The sequence below is a fragment of the Trypanosoma melophagium genome (genome assembly GCF_022059095.1).
Source record: "Trypanosoma melophagium isolate St. Kilda chromosome Unknown ctg2segment0, whole genome shotgun sequence".
In the NCBI taxonomy this organism is placed as follows: Eukaryota; Euglenozoa; class Kinetoplastea; order Trypanosomatida; family Trypanosomatidae; genus Trypanosoma; species Trypanosoma melophagium.
Window position 1 is genome coordinate 512023 of NW_027125149.1, and position 14524 is coordinate 526546.

The 14524-nt window shown below is 38.7% G+C and overlaps 5 protein-coding genes across 5 annotated transcripts; all 5 read right to left on the reverse strand.

Annotated features, from left to right (window-relative positions):
* Window positions 1-45: 45 nt before the first annotated feature.
* LSM04_004221 (uncharacterized protein) lies at window positions 46-489 on the reverse strand (the record flags this gene model as incomplete). Its single annotated transcript, XM_067336221.1, has 1 exon — window positions 46-489. The coding sequence occupies one exon, from the start codon at window positions 487-489 to the stop codon at window positions 46-48; it is 444 nt and encodes a 147-aa protein (XP_067192517.1).
* Window positions 490-1330: 841 nt separating this feature from the next.
* Window positions 1331-2494, reverse strand: LSM04_001684 (Diacylglycerol kinase; the record flags this gene model as incomplete). Its single annotated transcript, XM_067336222.1, has 1 exon — window positions 1331-2494. One exon carries the CDS (start codon window positions 2492-2494, stop codon window positions 1331-1333), a length of 1164 nt encoding a protein of 387 aa, XP_067192379.1.
* A 372-nt stretch (window positions 2495-2866) lies between these two features.
* LSM04_001918 (Protein prenyltransferase) lies at window positions 2867-4726 on the reverse strand (the record flags this gene model as incomplete). Its single annotated transcript, XM_067336223.1, has 1 exon — window positions 2867-4726. One exon carries the CDS (start codon window positions 4724-4726, stop codon window positions 2867-2869), a length of 1860 nt encoding a protein of 619 aa, XP_067192397.1.
* Window positions 4727-5699: 973 nt separating this feature from the next.
* Window positions 5700-7397, reverse strand: LSM04_004410 (Fe-S hydro-lyase; the record flags this gene model as incomplete). Its single annotated transcript, XM_067336224.1, has 1 exon — window positions 5700-7397. One exon carries the CDS (start codon window positions 7395-7397, stop codon window positions 5700-5702), a length of 1698 nt encoding a protein of 565 aa, XP_067192525.1.
* Window positions 7398-8355: 958 nt separating this feature from the next.
* On the reverse strand, window positions 8356-14007 carry LSM04_008629 (uncharacterized protein; the record flags this gene model as incomplete). Its single annotated transcript, XM_067336225.1, has 1 exon — window positions 8356-14007. The coding sequence occupies one exon, from the start codon at window positions 14005-14007 to the stop codon at window positions 8356-8358; it is 5652 nt and encodes a 1883-aa protein (XP_067192754.1).
* Window positions 14008-14524: the final 517 nt, after the last annotated feature.

Below are 14524 nucleotides of genomic sequence, written 5' to 3' on the forward strand. Positions count from 1 at the left end.
CATCAGACACACAGTTACTACTTCTTTCGCACTTGTCTGTTCCTCTCAGAGCACTACTCGCTTAAGGGAGCTGCTCCTATTTGCGTACTCCTTAAGTACGTAATGCGTCTGCTCAGCACAGTTTCGGTTAGTTTGCTCCCGAATAAAGAGCACCGCAACAAACACCAATGGAATAAATGTCTGCATGTACTCTCGCCTATATTCACTTTTTGCCTTTCCCCGCTCAGCGAGAATAGCATCAAAGCGCCGCTGGGCACTCTCAACCGCCTCCCGGGATGAATTGCAGTGTGCCTCAAGATCACGAATGTAGCGATCAATGTTTTCACCGTACGAGGACCCAAACACCGGCGTTGCGTGATTAAACGGCAGTGAAGTAGCGGCCGTACTTTTAACGTGCCGTGCGTCTAATTTCACAGATGATGATGATGTTGGGTTTTCTGCGCGAGTGAAAATCCGCCGGCGGAGAAGAGCAAACAATCTTCTCTGCATAAGATTATATAGGGCACTGCCGCGCCTCTATTTGTTCAAACAAAGCGGTCACTTTCCAAACACACCCTACTTCCTTAAGGAGGGGAAGGTGCAAAAAAAAAAAAAAACAAGAATAATACAGCCGCAGTGCAATAAAGGAAATATACAATAATGAGGTATGTTATGGATCTACAGCAAAAAAAAAAAAACGGGATTAAATGTCCGTACAAATGCGATTTTCCTAAATTTCTCTCTCCCTCTCTTTTTATATATACTATATTTGAGGTAAATATGACTCAATGATCAAGAAAGGGGTTCAATGATTAGGAGATCAGTTATATGAATAGTAAACATGGCTCATCGTTACGCTTCAGAAAAATAGATGCGTGTTTTTTTTTTGAGGCATCATATTTTTACACAGGAGTATACTAGATAAACAGAGATGTATGTATATGTGCCTATATGAGAGAAGAGTAAGAAAAAAAAAAAAGACATGTACCCAACGATACAGCAGTATTGATATTTGGTATTGAGAGCGAAAAAAAAGTGATAACCAAAAAAATAATCTCAAGCAATTAAAAACAAAATAGAGAATAGACAACTCCCCAAAGGGGGAAAAAAAAGGAAAGAGAGAGAAAGAGAAAGGGAGGTCTTACAATACTGAGTGTTATGGTAAGCAGACCAACACATAATATGTAACGTTTCCCTTGTTTCTGAATTCTCGTTTACATCCCTTTTACTCTTCCACATTGCCTTTCTCCACTACACATCAGGGGAAACCCAGGCAGAGGTACATATTTTCCCACGAGAGTGCGTGCAACCTGGCAGTTCTGTCCATTCCCCAATCCAAATCCAAATCCAATTAGAGTTCTCTTAACGGATCATCCTCCTTACATTGCATCACCAGTGTTGTGGATAAGAATGTAATTCGCACCTCCACCGACTCTGTCGAAGTACCCACCGGCTTTATTGGCTCCCCGTCACACTGCATGGCGTGGCTTCCAGGCGCAATAATACGCACATCACGTCCCTGGGCAATTTTGTTGGCTTTTCGCACTCCCGTGCGCACCCCTGCGGCATGCCAAACACCAAAGAGTATTGTTATCTCCAACATTCCATCGGAGACGCTGGGCGGGGCAAATTGCGAGTTTGTATCTTTCCACAAAACCGCACCGCCGGCGTATGTTCTCACGTTAGCGACCACAAGGGCTTTACTGCCGGAGGGAATAGAAATAGTTTCACCATCCACTTGTAGTTGGATCTTTTGCTTTGGCAGTGGATTGGAGGTGCACATGGTATTACAACTAAAGCAGCCATACCAGACTTTGTTCATGCTGCGTTGCTGACATAGCTCCGGGTGATCATTTCGAAATGTACTAAATTGTGAGGCAATGGCTGCATCAAATCCAATTGAAAAATAATTTAACATTGAAAAGCGTTGAAAATTACTGTCCCTATTGTTGTTTGTAGTTCCCCCTTTTGTTTCTTTATCCTTCTTCTGTTTATCATCAAGTCTGAGAGGTGAGGCTGTCTTTTGTATCACTACCGACCATCTATCCATTTTTATTTTCTTTGAATTATATATACGATCTAGCAGTTTTTTAAACTTTTCTTCTGGTTGTTTTAGTGGCTTTACATATCCCCCACCAAACCCAAGTGTGCGACTGAGGTCATTTCCTGTTCCCATTGGTAATACCGCCGCAAACCCTGATACATTCGGTATTTTATTCTCTTTACGGAGACTATCCATGATATCCAGTGCGAGTGATACTGTACCATCACCACCCGCCACAATTATAATTGCTGGCTTTTGACGTGTGAGAAATTGCTTTGCTTCTTCTATTGCGGGTCCTTTGTGTGGAAATAGATCGAATACATTATCTTCACCGAGATTGGCTATCAGTTGTTTGTGTACAAAATCTGCCGCCGCACGTTCTCCACTGTTTGGATTGAAGAGAGCCACGGTTACACCGTGATTTCCCTCTTCTTCTTCTTCTTCGGGGATATAATGTTCATCCTTGAGCATTTCAGGTTTTTTTCTTTTTTTACTTTTTTTTTGATTTTTTGTTTTACTATGGAAATACACTTTTTTCTTCTCTTTTGATACACAAGTGAATATCCAGAACTATGCGGTATTGTTTTAAGATAATAACGGATACCTGTCCTGTATGTACTTATTTCTCTAATCTCTTCAAATGAAGAAGGCCAGAGTGCTATATGAAACAGAAAAGAAACAAAGGAACAAAAATATGAGAAAAAAAAAGGAGAAAAAGCACTTCATCGTCCATAAAACTCATATATATGTTTTTATAAATTTAGTTAGTATATTACTGTTTCTCTCGTGACAAGGAACAAATGCAATCCAAAATAAATTCATCAATGATTTTTTTTTTCTCTTTTAGTTACTATATTGCCTGTGCATGACGATTCTAATCTCATGCTTCCAGTATTTAGATCGAATAGAATCTTTATAAACCAAATTCCTTGCTAGTCGCATTGCCTCTACTTCAGACTCCAGCAAAAACCTTACACTTTCCTCTGTTGTTGGTTTCTGAATTATTTGTGCCTCCGCAGCAGCAATTCCACCACTATATGTATTAGAAGGTAATAACTCATGTACACAGTTTCTTTCCTCTTCTGTGAAATAGCAACACCATATTTGTTCTAGCATCACAAATAGAGAATGATAAATCGCCGCATACACCTGATGGAGATTATCAAGAAGAAATTGAGAGGCACAGGAGTGAAGGGCTTCCACAGTCTCTTCGTCTCGTGAAGCTGTTTTATTGCGAAGTTTCTCTGAATAAGGAACTACAACCTCTTGTAGCACTGATAAATGCTGTTGAAGAAGTGAGAAACTATTCAAATAATCTTCCCATGGAATCCGTTCTTTTAAAGAAAGATAATGAGAAGGTAAATTTTTTGAGGCTATAATGGGTCCTTCTTCACTGAGATAATTATATCCAGTTTCTGATGACTTATTATTTAAATAAAGACGAAGAAGAGTAGCTTGATAAAGTACGGCGACTGCTCGGGCATGAACAAATGATGATTCATTGCTTGGATTATAAACACACCACTGCAGTGTATAGTGTAATTCCTCTCCACAGAGACAATATAACACTTCTTTTAAATTATCCATAGAAATAGAAGAACTTGTTTGCATTAAAGTATAAATAAGGTCATGGCTAAATAAAGAAAATCTATGACACCATGCAGAATTATTAAGACAATCATATCTTATAAGTGCTGCAGTATAAAGTAATTCCTCATTCAATGCACATGATGGTACAGTAGGTATCAAAGAGAGATTTTTCCACTCTTTTTCTACCACAAATTTTTTAAAAATATTCTTATCTGTGTTATTTGTATTCTTAATGAATCCAAATGGTTTCATCAATTGTTCCCATGACGGAAGACTAACAAGGAAAGAAAAAGCATGAATAAACCACGATCGGTGCAACCATACATGGTAATTCTTACTATCCATTTCTAACGCCATACCACATATAATTCGTTCATCAATATCACTGAATTCCATTTTATGTTGAGTTCGCAAAAACTGATTAAAATTATCCATAGAAGCGAGTACTGTTAAGCTTAGGGATGGTTCTATCTGTTTAAGAGCCGTTTCTAACAACTCCCGACGATGATGCCAAACCTGAAAGTTCTTCTGATACTTCAAGTTAAAGCACTTTACAGCGTCTAATTCCCAACGTACTCCTCGCCAGTTACTGAGAATTCCATTTGTAGACTCTAACTCTTTACGCGATGGCAACCATTCATTTACAACCTTTATCAGATTATCAGGCAAGATGTGATTTTTACTTTCCTCCTCAGAGATGAGAATATCTTGTGTGGAGTTCCAAAGGCGAGTTGGTTCTAGTATGATATCGCGGCGTTCCTTCCATACTGAATAGTGCATGGGAATACCATGAAGTATAAAGGCGGTTAGTAAAAACCATTTGGGGGAAGAGGGTGAACGAATACCTGAGAAAATTCCACTCATTGTTCGATAAAGACCCAAAACTTTATTAGATGATCTTGTCTCAACAGTTGGCTCATTAGTGCGGAGTATTGCGAAGGAAGGTTCTTCCGTAATTTCAACACCTTTTAACAAATCTTGTATAGTCTCCACATGAGAAAGCATAAGTAACCTAACATCCTCTTCAACGGAAGAGTCACATGAGGATATTGTACGAAATGATGATGATGATGATGATTCTCTCCTTTTACTATCCACTTCAGATGATGACATGATAACCGTGTTATCAGGGGTGTGATTGTTCGTAGGAATGCTGTTTTTATTCCTTTTTTTTTGATATTATCGACAAAGAATGACAAGAAAAAACAAAGAAAATTTAACGATATATAGTAAATAAATCGGCCTATTAAAAATATATTTGATTTATTTTTTTTGTCCTTTCTGTGGGTAGATAAATTATATATTGTGCAGAAACAATCGTAAGAAAAGAGTGACAGGCTATCACTCTTTTTCACCCCAATTACTGCTTTTTTAAAATATCTCTATTAGGGTTCTTTTTTTGAAAAAAAAGTACCACCTGGCATTTCTCTTGCGTTCATTTATCGCGAAGTTTCTCGCAACTGTGTAACCAATTGAATAAGTATAGATAATTAATATTAAGTAAATAAAAAAAGATCAACAGGTGTAAAAGATGATGTACATAACGGCATATAAGAAAAAACGAAAAAAAAGATAGAGTGTCTCTACAACTGGTCAACTTTCCCCCCTTATTGCATTTGCCATACATTATATATATTTATTTGTTTCTCCTCTGACCATTGATTAGTGTTGCTTTTGTCCATTATAAATGAGAAATATGGTGGCACAAACCTTTTTTTCCTATTTCGATTACCGACAATGACGGTATCAATCCCCATTTTTCTTTTTCTTTCGCATGCATCACGCAAACCTACCCTTAATATATTTTTTTTTTGTTCTCCAAACTGTCCCTGCTATTGCTTTTGTCTTTGCATATATATATAATGAATCGATCGTAGAAATCTTTTGGTATAGTGGTATTCCCATAACGTATTTCACTTTCCCCCTTCCCTCTCTCTCTCTCTCTCTCTCTCTCTCTCTCTCTCTCAACTCCCTCTTTTGCTTAATATTACCTCCACTCTCACAGACAAAAAAAGAGATAAGTAAAAAAAAGTTACTATCCTATGATCCTCTACTTCCTTGTGTATTCTTCTTCACTTACGGCACTTTAGAGAAGTTTGGCGAAAAAGTCATTACCCTTATCATCCACAACAATAAATGCTGGGAAGTCAACCACCTCAATACGCCAGACAGCCTCCATTCCCAATTCAGGGTATTCCAAAACTTCCACCTTCTTAACATTATTCTGTGCGAGAATAGCAGCAGGTCCACCAATACTGCCAAGATAGAAACCACCATACTTCTTACATGCATCAGTTACCACTTTAGAACGATTTCCCTTCGCCAAAGTAATAAAACTTCCACCTTCTGCCATAAATGGTTCAACATAAGAATCCATGCGTCCTGCTGTAGTGGGTCCAAATGAACCAGATGCCATTCCTTTAGGTGTCTTTGCTGGACCAGCATAATATACTGGGTGATCCTTCATATATTGTGGTAGTGGTTCATTATTATTAAGACGTTCCATGATCTTGGCGTGGGCAATATCACGTGCTACAATAACTGTACCACTAAGACTGAGACATGTGGTAACGGGATATTGACTGAGTAGTTTTCGAATCTCACTCATTGGTTGATTCAGATCAACTTTTACCACACCACTGCTGAGAGAGGAAAGTGGTACATCTGGCAAGTATTGCGCCGGATCTGTTACGAGTTGCTCAAGAAATACACCCTCTTTTGTAATCTTTGCAAGAATTTGACGATCAGCACTGCATGAAACAGCAAGACCAACTGGGCATGACGCACCATGTCGTGGTAGTCGAATTACACGAGCTTGATGGGCAAAATATTTACCGCCAAATTGGGCTCCAATACCAGATTTACGGGCAATATCCATTACAATTTCTTCCCACTCAAGATCACGGAAAGCACGACCGTATTTGTTACCTGTTGTAGGCAAAGAATCATAATAGCGACAACTGGCAAGTTTTACTGTTTTCATTGTCATTTCAGCACTTGTACCACCAATTACAAGAGCTATATGATATGGTGGACATGCTGCTGTACCAAGAGTCTTGAGTTTTTCCTCAATAAATGCCCGAAGGGACTTGGGATTTAAAAGAGCTTTAGTCTGCTGGTAAAGGAAGGCTTTATTTGCACTACCACCACCTTTCGCAATAAAGAGAAAATGATATTCATTACCTGATGTAGCCAGTAAATCCATTTGAGCTGGTAAATTATCACCTGTATTAGCTTCTTTAAACATGTCAAGTGCAGCTGTTTGACTGTAGCGCAAGTACCTTTTGGTGTAGCAGTCCCAAATACCCTTAGAGAGATATTTTTCATCTTCTCCACCGGTCCAACAGAGTTCCCCACGTTTTCCAAGCACAATAGCCGTTCCCGTGTCTTGACAGGCAGGAAGTACACGACCAGCAGCGACGCAGGCATTTTGCAGAAGTGTATGTGCGACAAAGCGGTCATTATCGCTGGCCTCAGGATCATCGAGAATACGACGCCACCCTGAAAGATGATCTTTGCGGAAAAAGTGATGAACATCTGTGAAGGCCTGCCGGGCGAGTACCGAGAGGGCCTCTGGATCCACCTGCAGTACAGTTCTGCCCAGCACATCAACTGTCCGCACGTAATCGCCTGGGAGTTTGTAGTACTCCGTGGCGTCGTGGTGTGGGTCGCTGGGTTGAAAGATGGGCTCATAGTGAAACTGCAGAGAGGCGGCTGCTGCGTCCTCCATGTCAGGCGGAGCGTGGCAGCCATGGGCCATTTCACACTTGTCACATAAACTCATTTTTTCTTTTTTATTTTGTCCCTTTTATTATAGCGTAAATATCTATATATATTGACGTATATATATAGAGATATGCCTTGTATTGGATTTTCTCTTTCTCTATTTATTCTTGAACGTTGATTTGCTTTGTCTTCCTTACTCTTTTTTTTCTTTTCTTTTCCTTTAGTTTTCTTGTAGAACACCAAATGATGAAAATCTTTTGAATTCTGTAGCTCTCGCTAGAAATAAACCGCTGCAGCCAACAGAAAAGAGAAATACCAAACAATATATTACATACGGGTGAGTGCATGGCACTATGAAGATTCGTTTGGATTTACTCATGAATTCAAATATGTTCAGTTATTTATAAACCCACAGAAAATTAAGAGAGTTTATCTGTGATAATTGATTATCATACAGATTGGTACCACCTGAAAAGAGGTGGATCTCTCTCTCTCTCTCTCTCTGTATGAGAAAGAGATAATTTCTACACTGACAATGGAGGAGGAATTTCAAGAGGAGGGTTAAGAGACATCATCAATAACGTAAGCAAGAATACAAATAATAATAATAAACACGAAAGGTTCTTTATGTCTGTAATGGTGTTTTACCGAATCACTATTATTAACCCATAGTCAAAGACAGATTATACACATTCTCATGCTTTGTTGATCTTAAAGAGAGAAAAAACAAAAGACAACATTTTCGATAACTTCCGTTAGTCTCCATAAACCGGATAACTCGTGAATTTCCATCCCACGTTTTTCTTTTTTTACTTTACAGAAAGACATCAAAAATATATATTTATGAAATAAAAAATGAGTAAAATAAGTGCAGAACGTACGGGAGTCCTTCTTTTTTGTAAAAACGTCGAGCCTGCATCTGCGTAGTTCCAAACAAACTACTAGAAGAATACAAAATCCAAATAAAACTCACTTACGCAAGCAAAAACAACTCAAAAAAACAAAAAAAAAACATTTTAACAAATATACGGTATACGTAGTAATTCAGGTAGACGTGCCACAATGTCATTCCGCACATCATGCAGAGTCTGTAATTCTTGTAGTCGCAACTGTACCAATTCAGAAAACATATTTGGAGAGTTGTGCTGTGCATTGCAAATATCCCCAAGAGCGGTAATGGTACGACGATACATATCCAGTGTGAGTTCAGCTACTTCTCCAATGCATATCGCCATATCTTTTCCCGAAATAGCGTTAATGGCTTCCAGCGCTAATCGCTTTGCTCCAGCGACCATAGCTTCTTCTGCATCACTCTTTGCGTGAATATTATAAGGGTGATTGTTCAATACACCAGTAATATTATTATTATTATTATTATTATTATTATTATTATTATTGGCATTGTCGTTGTATGCATTTTTCTGTATCACATTATTCAGGTGAAGATCTCTGTTCTCCTGCTGCAGTTTGTCAATCTTATCATTCTGCGCACCAATATGCTCCTGTGCCTGTGCTAACTGATCCCTTATATCCACAATTTCCCCTGCTAACTCTTTATTAGCACGTGCAAACGCCTCACGATCCTTCACACGTTTTCGTAGAAACTCCAATTCTCTATCCTTTTCATCCGTTGCTGTGAGTTTCATATACGCCTCTGTCAAGAGTGGACGATACACCACAGCGAGTTGCTCATTCCATGCGGTATGAAGTGACTGCCGCAGGGCCTCGGTATCTGTACGAAGAGCATCAATGGCTGTTGGAAGTAATGTAGAAACTTTGTGAATCCATGCCTCTGTGGATTGCATACGTTTCTGTACAAATGTATCCAGTCCTTCTCCATCTGCTTCTGCCATACAAATAAGTTCCATTGATGATATAGATAATGGATTTGCCGCACCTGGTAATGCCTGTAATACTTTGGCAAGTGCGGTGGCGAGAATATTCGCTCCGTGTTGTTTTCGCACAATTTCTATTGAGAGTTGCCGTTCAATATCGGCAGCCCCCCGCACTGCAGTTCCCCGCATAACGGCAGTGTGGCCCAACCACAATAAGAACCAACGCCGTAGATCTTCTTTTACCATTCGCAGGGACATTAACTCCACCACTCTCTCTGCCCATAATCGTTGTACTCGTTTTCGATTCTTGGATTCTTCTTGCAAGTCATCTAATTTTTTCTGCATTCCTTCATTCAGTTCCTTTAGTTGAGAACATTCCTTCGTAAATTCCTTCGCCAAGTGAGAAGTTTGCTTGGTACGTTGATCAAGCTCATCTTTTAGTGCGGTATTTCCAATAAGCAAGGATTCCACCCGGGATGCTAATACCATTAGTTGATTACCAACACTACTATTACAAACATCTTGAGAGAGAACATTTTTTACTCGTTTGCATGATCGTTTTAAATATTCAGCTTGGGTAATAAGAAGTGGTACAAGCATATCACCATAATACGGTGGTTCTCTATCAGAAGTATAGGTTCCATCAAGAAGACTAATAATCATTCCGCTCGCATCACGCAAACCCTTTATTTCTTCACTCTTTTTATATATTTCTTTCCTTAATTCTTTAATAAGATCTCCTGGTTTCGCACTATTCCGGGTTGCAGGGGTTGGTTCCATCTCTTTGGATTCAAGCCTAACATATCTTATAATACTATGGGTTGGTCCTTCCATTGATACCGATAATGCCATTGGTTTACGCTTTGGCTTTAAACTTCGTAGAAAATTTACTGATTGTTGTGATGGATCACCACCTAACACATTGCGTACTTCCTTTACTAGAACCTCAGACTCTGTCTTTACTTGTTCTAATTCATGCATTTTCTCTTTAAGGTTCGGAATCATATCTGAAAGCTTTAGTTTACCTTCTGCTGGAATACCTAACGCTGCCTTGGCATTTTTAATAGCTTCACCAGTGTCTTGACATAATAATCCGAGTTTTGAACCAATGGCTGCAGTTGTCGCTGCACTCTTCTCATCTTCTATACTTTCATCATCTGTATCCAAACCATCAGAAGATCCACCGAGTGCTTCAATACCTTTTCGCATTACCCTACGAAGCACTTTTACTTCTTTTCCCTTATTTTGAATATGATCTCGAACGGCACGTACAACTAATTCAGCCTTCTTTACTAGATCTTCTTTCCCACGTTTATGAGGTTCCGCAAAAGTGACACGTCTACTGTTAGTAGCGCTATTGCTGAAACAGGCACTACTAGTACTATTACCACCAGATACAAGAGGTGAATCAGGAACGTAACTTCTAAATTCCATGTAAATATTATCGTAAGCTTCTCCTATTTCTTTAAGACGATCTTGTAGACGTTTTACCGTATTTACAAGAGCCTCATATGTCATAATATTAGGTTTTTGCTCAACTACAATTTTGTCATTATGTGAGTCAAAAACACTACCCCTAGTGGATCTACTTAATGAAAGCGTTTCAGTATCCAATATACTCCGTAACTGTGAGAGGGCTTGAGCAGCTATCATACTTTCTTGCCGTAAAACAACTGCCAGTGAATCCACTTCACTTTCCTTTTCTCTTTCTTCTCTTTTTAAATTTTCTTCAGATTCAGAAGGCCAGCTTCGTAATACTTTAACTGCATCCTCCGCAGCAGAAGCGAGTACACTTACCTTTTCCCTTTCCTTTTCTACAGTTTCCTGTTGCTCAACATAGATATCCTCACAATTCAGTAGTGTTTCATACAACTGCCTCAATGCCTCATGAAATGACTCTAGCACACTCGCCGTAGGTGGACCGTCTGTGTCTAGTCGCTCCTCCTGCGATAACTGTTTTCTCACTAATTCCATAGAATGCTTTCCAGCTAAAGTTTCCGGTAATGTATCCCTACTAAATGTACCTTTACTACTCCAGTTAAGTAAGGGATGTCGAATGCCTTCAGCTGTGTTTCCTAACGATGGAGGTTCAGACATATTTTCATGATTTGCCAACATTATCATTCTCTCTGCCCCTTCTTTAATAAAATCCCGCAAAAGTATTGCCAGACTTTTGGCACTACTGAATTCTTCATTTAATTCCCTTACAAATATACCTATTTCACCAACATGACTCCCTGCAGCTTCCAAGACTTCTTCAAATCCTTCTAATTTTTGTTTCTCTGGAGGAAGTGTATTTCGTAATTTTTCAAGTGCTGTTACTATAGATTCACAATATTTTAATAACTGTAAGGGTTTATTATCACCACGATGGGCCGTTTCCTCTGCGACATGCTGTCCTTGAAGATTTGTTTTCTTTGAGTTTGGTTTCTCAAGTTTTTCAATAGCTGCTTCTATTGTCAAACGTAGTGCTTCCACCTCCTGTTCCTTTTGTTTTAGTTGTTCCTGAAGCAAATCCGTACCTTCCTTAGGCGCTGAACGACGATCGTACATTCGTCTAACTGTACGAAACGGAAACTCATTAATACGACGCGTAATTTCCTCTGTACTTACCGAGGAATCATGTTGAACCTCAAACTCCACTAACAAAGGAGAACCTTCTGCACTCATACGGATAGTTGTAAGAGAATCTGGATCTAAACGACATGCATTCGCTGCATCCGTAATAAAAGCTCGCTGCAACTCTGCTGGTTTATGATCCACTACATCTTTCCACTCTGTACCATCAAATATTTTTGTATGATGACTTTTTGTAGTTTCTTCTGGATGCGTTGATGATGGTTCCCATCGCTCATCATGAGATTGTAATTCATTCAATAATCGTCCCTTCTCTTCATCGGAGGCTCGCAATTTGCGAAGTTCCGCATCTTCCTTAAGAAGATCCTCACGAAGCGTTTTTGTTTCTTGACAAATAGCGTCCGCAATAGCCTGAGGGCCCATTATCTCTTCTCGATGCTCCACATTCTCTGGTAAAATCTTTCGAATTTTCTGAAATGCCTTAGCACAGGCTTCACAGTTAGAAAGTAATCGAAGCGGTAAACTGTCTCCTTGTTGTTCTGCCTTTTCTGCAGCACGGAGAACGGCAAAAGTCTTTTTGCGTTCTTCCTTAGGTACAGGATCTAACGATGTGGTGGAAGATCTTTGGGGATTATCAAGATTTTTCAAAGATTCCTCTGCGGCCGCACGTAGGACATCCACTTCTTGTTGCTTCTTTAAAACAGTCATATCCATTTTACTTAATTCTTGACAAATTGCGTCTGCAAGCGTTTGAAGGTTTGTTATGTCTTCTTGTTTTGGTACATTATCTAAAAGGGATTTTCGCAATTTCCCAATAGCTTTGGATGCAGCTTCACACTCAGAAAGCATATGAAGTGGTAAATCATCTCCATGCTGTAAAGCTTCTTCTGCGGCACGTCGTACGACTAACATTCGTTTACGTTCTTCTCTCTCTGAAGGATCTGAAGTGAGATCTGGTGGTTCAAGTTTTGTTAGTAGCTTTAAAGATTCTTCCGCAGCCGTACGTAGGTGACTGATTTCTTGCCCTTTAGAAGCCATACGTATTTCAAAGTCTTGTACTTTTTCAATGATAGGCTTAACAAGTTTCATAATAGAATCCGTTTCAATCGCTTTAGTTCCAAGCAATCTATTAAGAGATGCTGCTGCTTTTTTGGCTTCTGGACATCTTTCAAGAGCAGCTTTACATGCCATCTCACTTAAACTAAGACTTTGATTAGGGGACATTTCCTCTCTAGATCCAACAGCAGAGGTTGTAGTAGAGAGAATAGGATCTCCAGTGAATGTATCCACCACTTCATAGAGTGTAGAACGCAGAAGATCAACTTCATGATCTCTAACATGAAGATCTCCAGAGATTCGTTTAGAATCTTCGCAAGCTGCATCTATAACATCTTCAAATCCTTCTAATTGTTGTTTCTCAGGAGGAAGTGTATTTCGTAATTTTTCAAGTGCTGTTACTATAGATTCACAATATTTTAATAAATGTAAAGATTCGTTATCACCATGATGGATTGCTGATGGTTCCTCTGAAGTATGCTGTTGTCCTTGAAGATTTGTTTTCTTTGAGTTTGGCCTCTCTAGTTTTTCACTAACTGCTTTCATTACATTACGGAGTTCTTCCATTTCTTGCTGTTGCACGTCTATCTGTTCTCTAAGCTTTTCAGCGTCACTATTAAGTTCATCAATGGTGTGATCTTTTTTCTGCAACGCATCTTCTAAATTACGAATTCGATCTGAAAGTTCGTTATTGTGTTCCTCAAGATCATGTACTTTTAGCTCCAGTCTATATCTTTGCTGTTTCAAGAGAAAGCAACCCCATGAATAAAACACCTGATGAGTCATTCGTTCTTCTGTCTTATTTAAAAGTATTATGACATTTCTACACTTACGTTGTCGCAAGCGTCTAAGCCAAATACGCCATCGTAAGAAGTATTTAATGCCTAAATTGATAAAATCTTGATTTCGTGGAAGCACAACCACTTTAGTTAACACATGTTGTCCTGCTCGAATACTTGTTAGCCGTTGTGTATTACTAAGCCAACGAAGAAAATGACTCGTCACTGTTCGTTTAATATCCTGATGTTTTAAGAGAACAGCGCATCGCTTTAAATGTGTCTGATGTTGTTTATATCGGGCATAGTCCTTTACTTTCTGATAGTAACGTATTAAAAGGACGAGTTCAGCCTGCTTGCAAATGCTGTTTAGTCCTCTTTTGAGCTTAATAGTTTTTTGTATATCACCCGTACGTGCAGGCATCTCCTAATATGAGTTTTCTTTTTTAGTTTTTCTCTCTTCTTGATATCTTATTCTTTAATCTATAGTTTGTTCTCTATAGAAATCTCACCCACCTGATCAACAAAGACGTTTGGTTATAAAAGAAATAAAGAAAATATTAATATATTGAATAAAAGAAAAAAAAAACAATTACCATTGCGGCTGTTATTTTACCAATGAGAGTGCAGAGAGACCCAAATAAAAGAAATATAAAAGGGAAAGAAAATGAATTGTCATCCATACTCACCTGTCACTTTCAAACTATTTTATCATTGACAGCTACTTAAATAGATGTGTAGGAAATAAAACCAGAAAAGTAAATATATATAATATAAATAAACTAAGCAATATGTTTACTCTGAACTTGTATTTATTTTAATTGGACAGAAGGCAGTAGATCACCATATTGTCTGTAGCGTCACGCTACCAACTGTAACATAAAAGAATAAGAAATAAAGCAAAATAAAGAAACCAAATAATAATAATAATAATAATAATA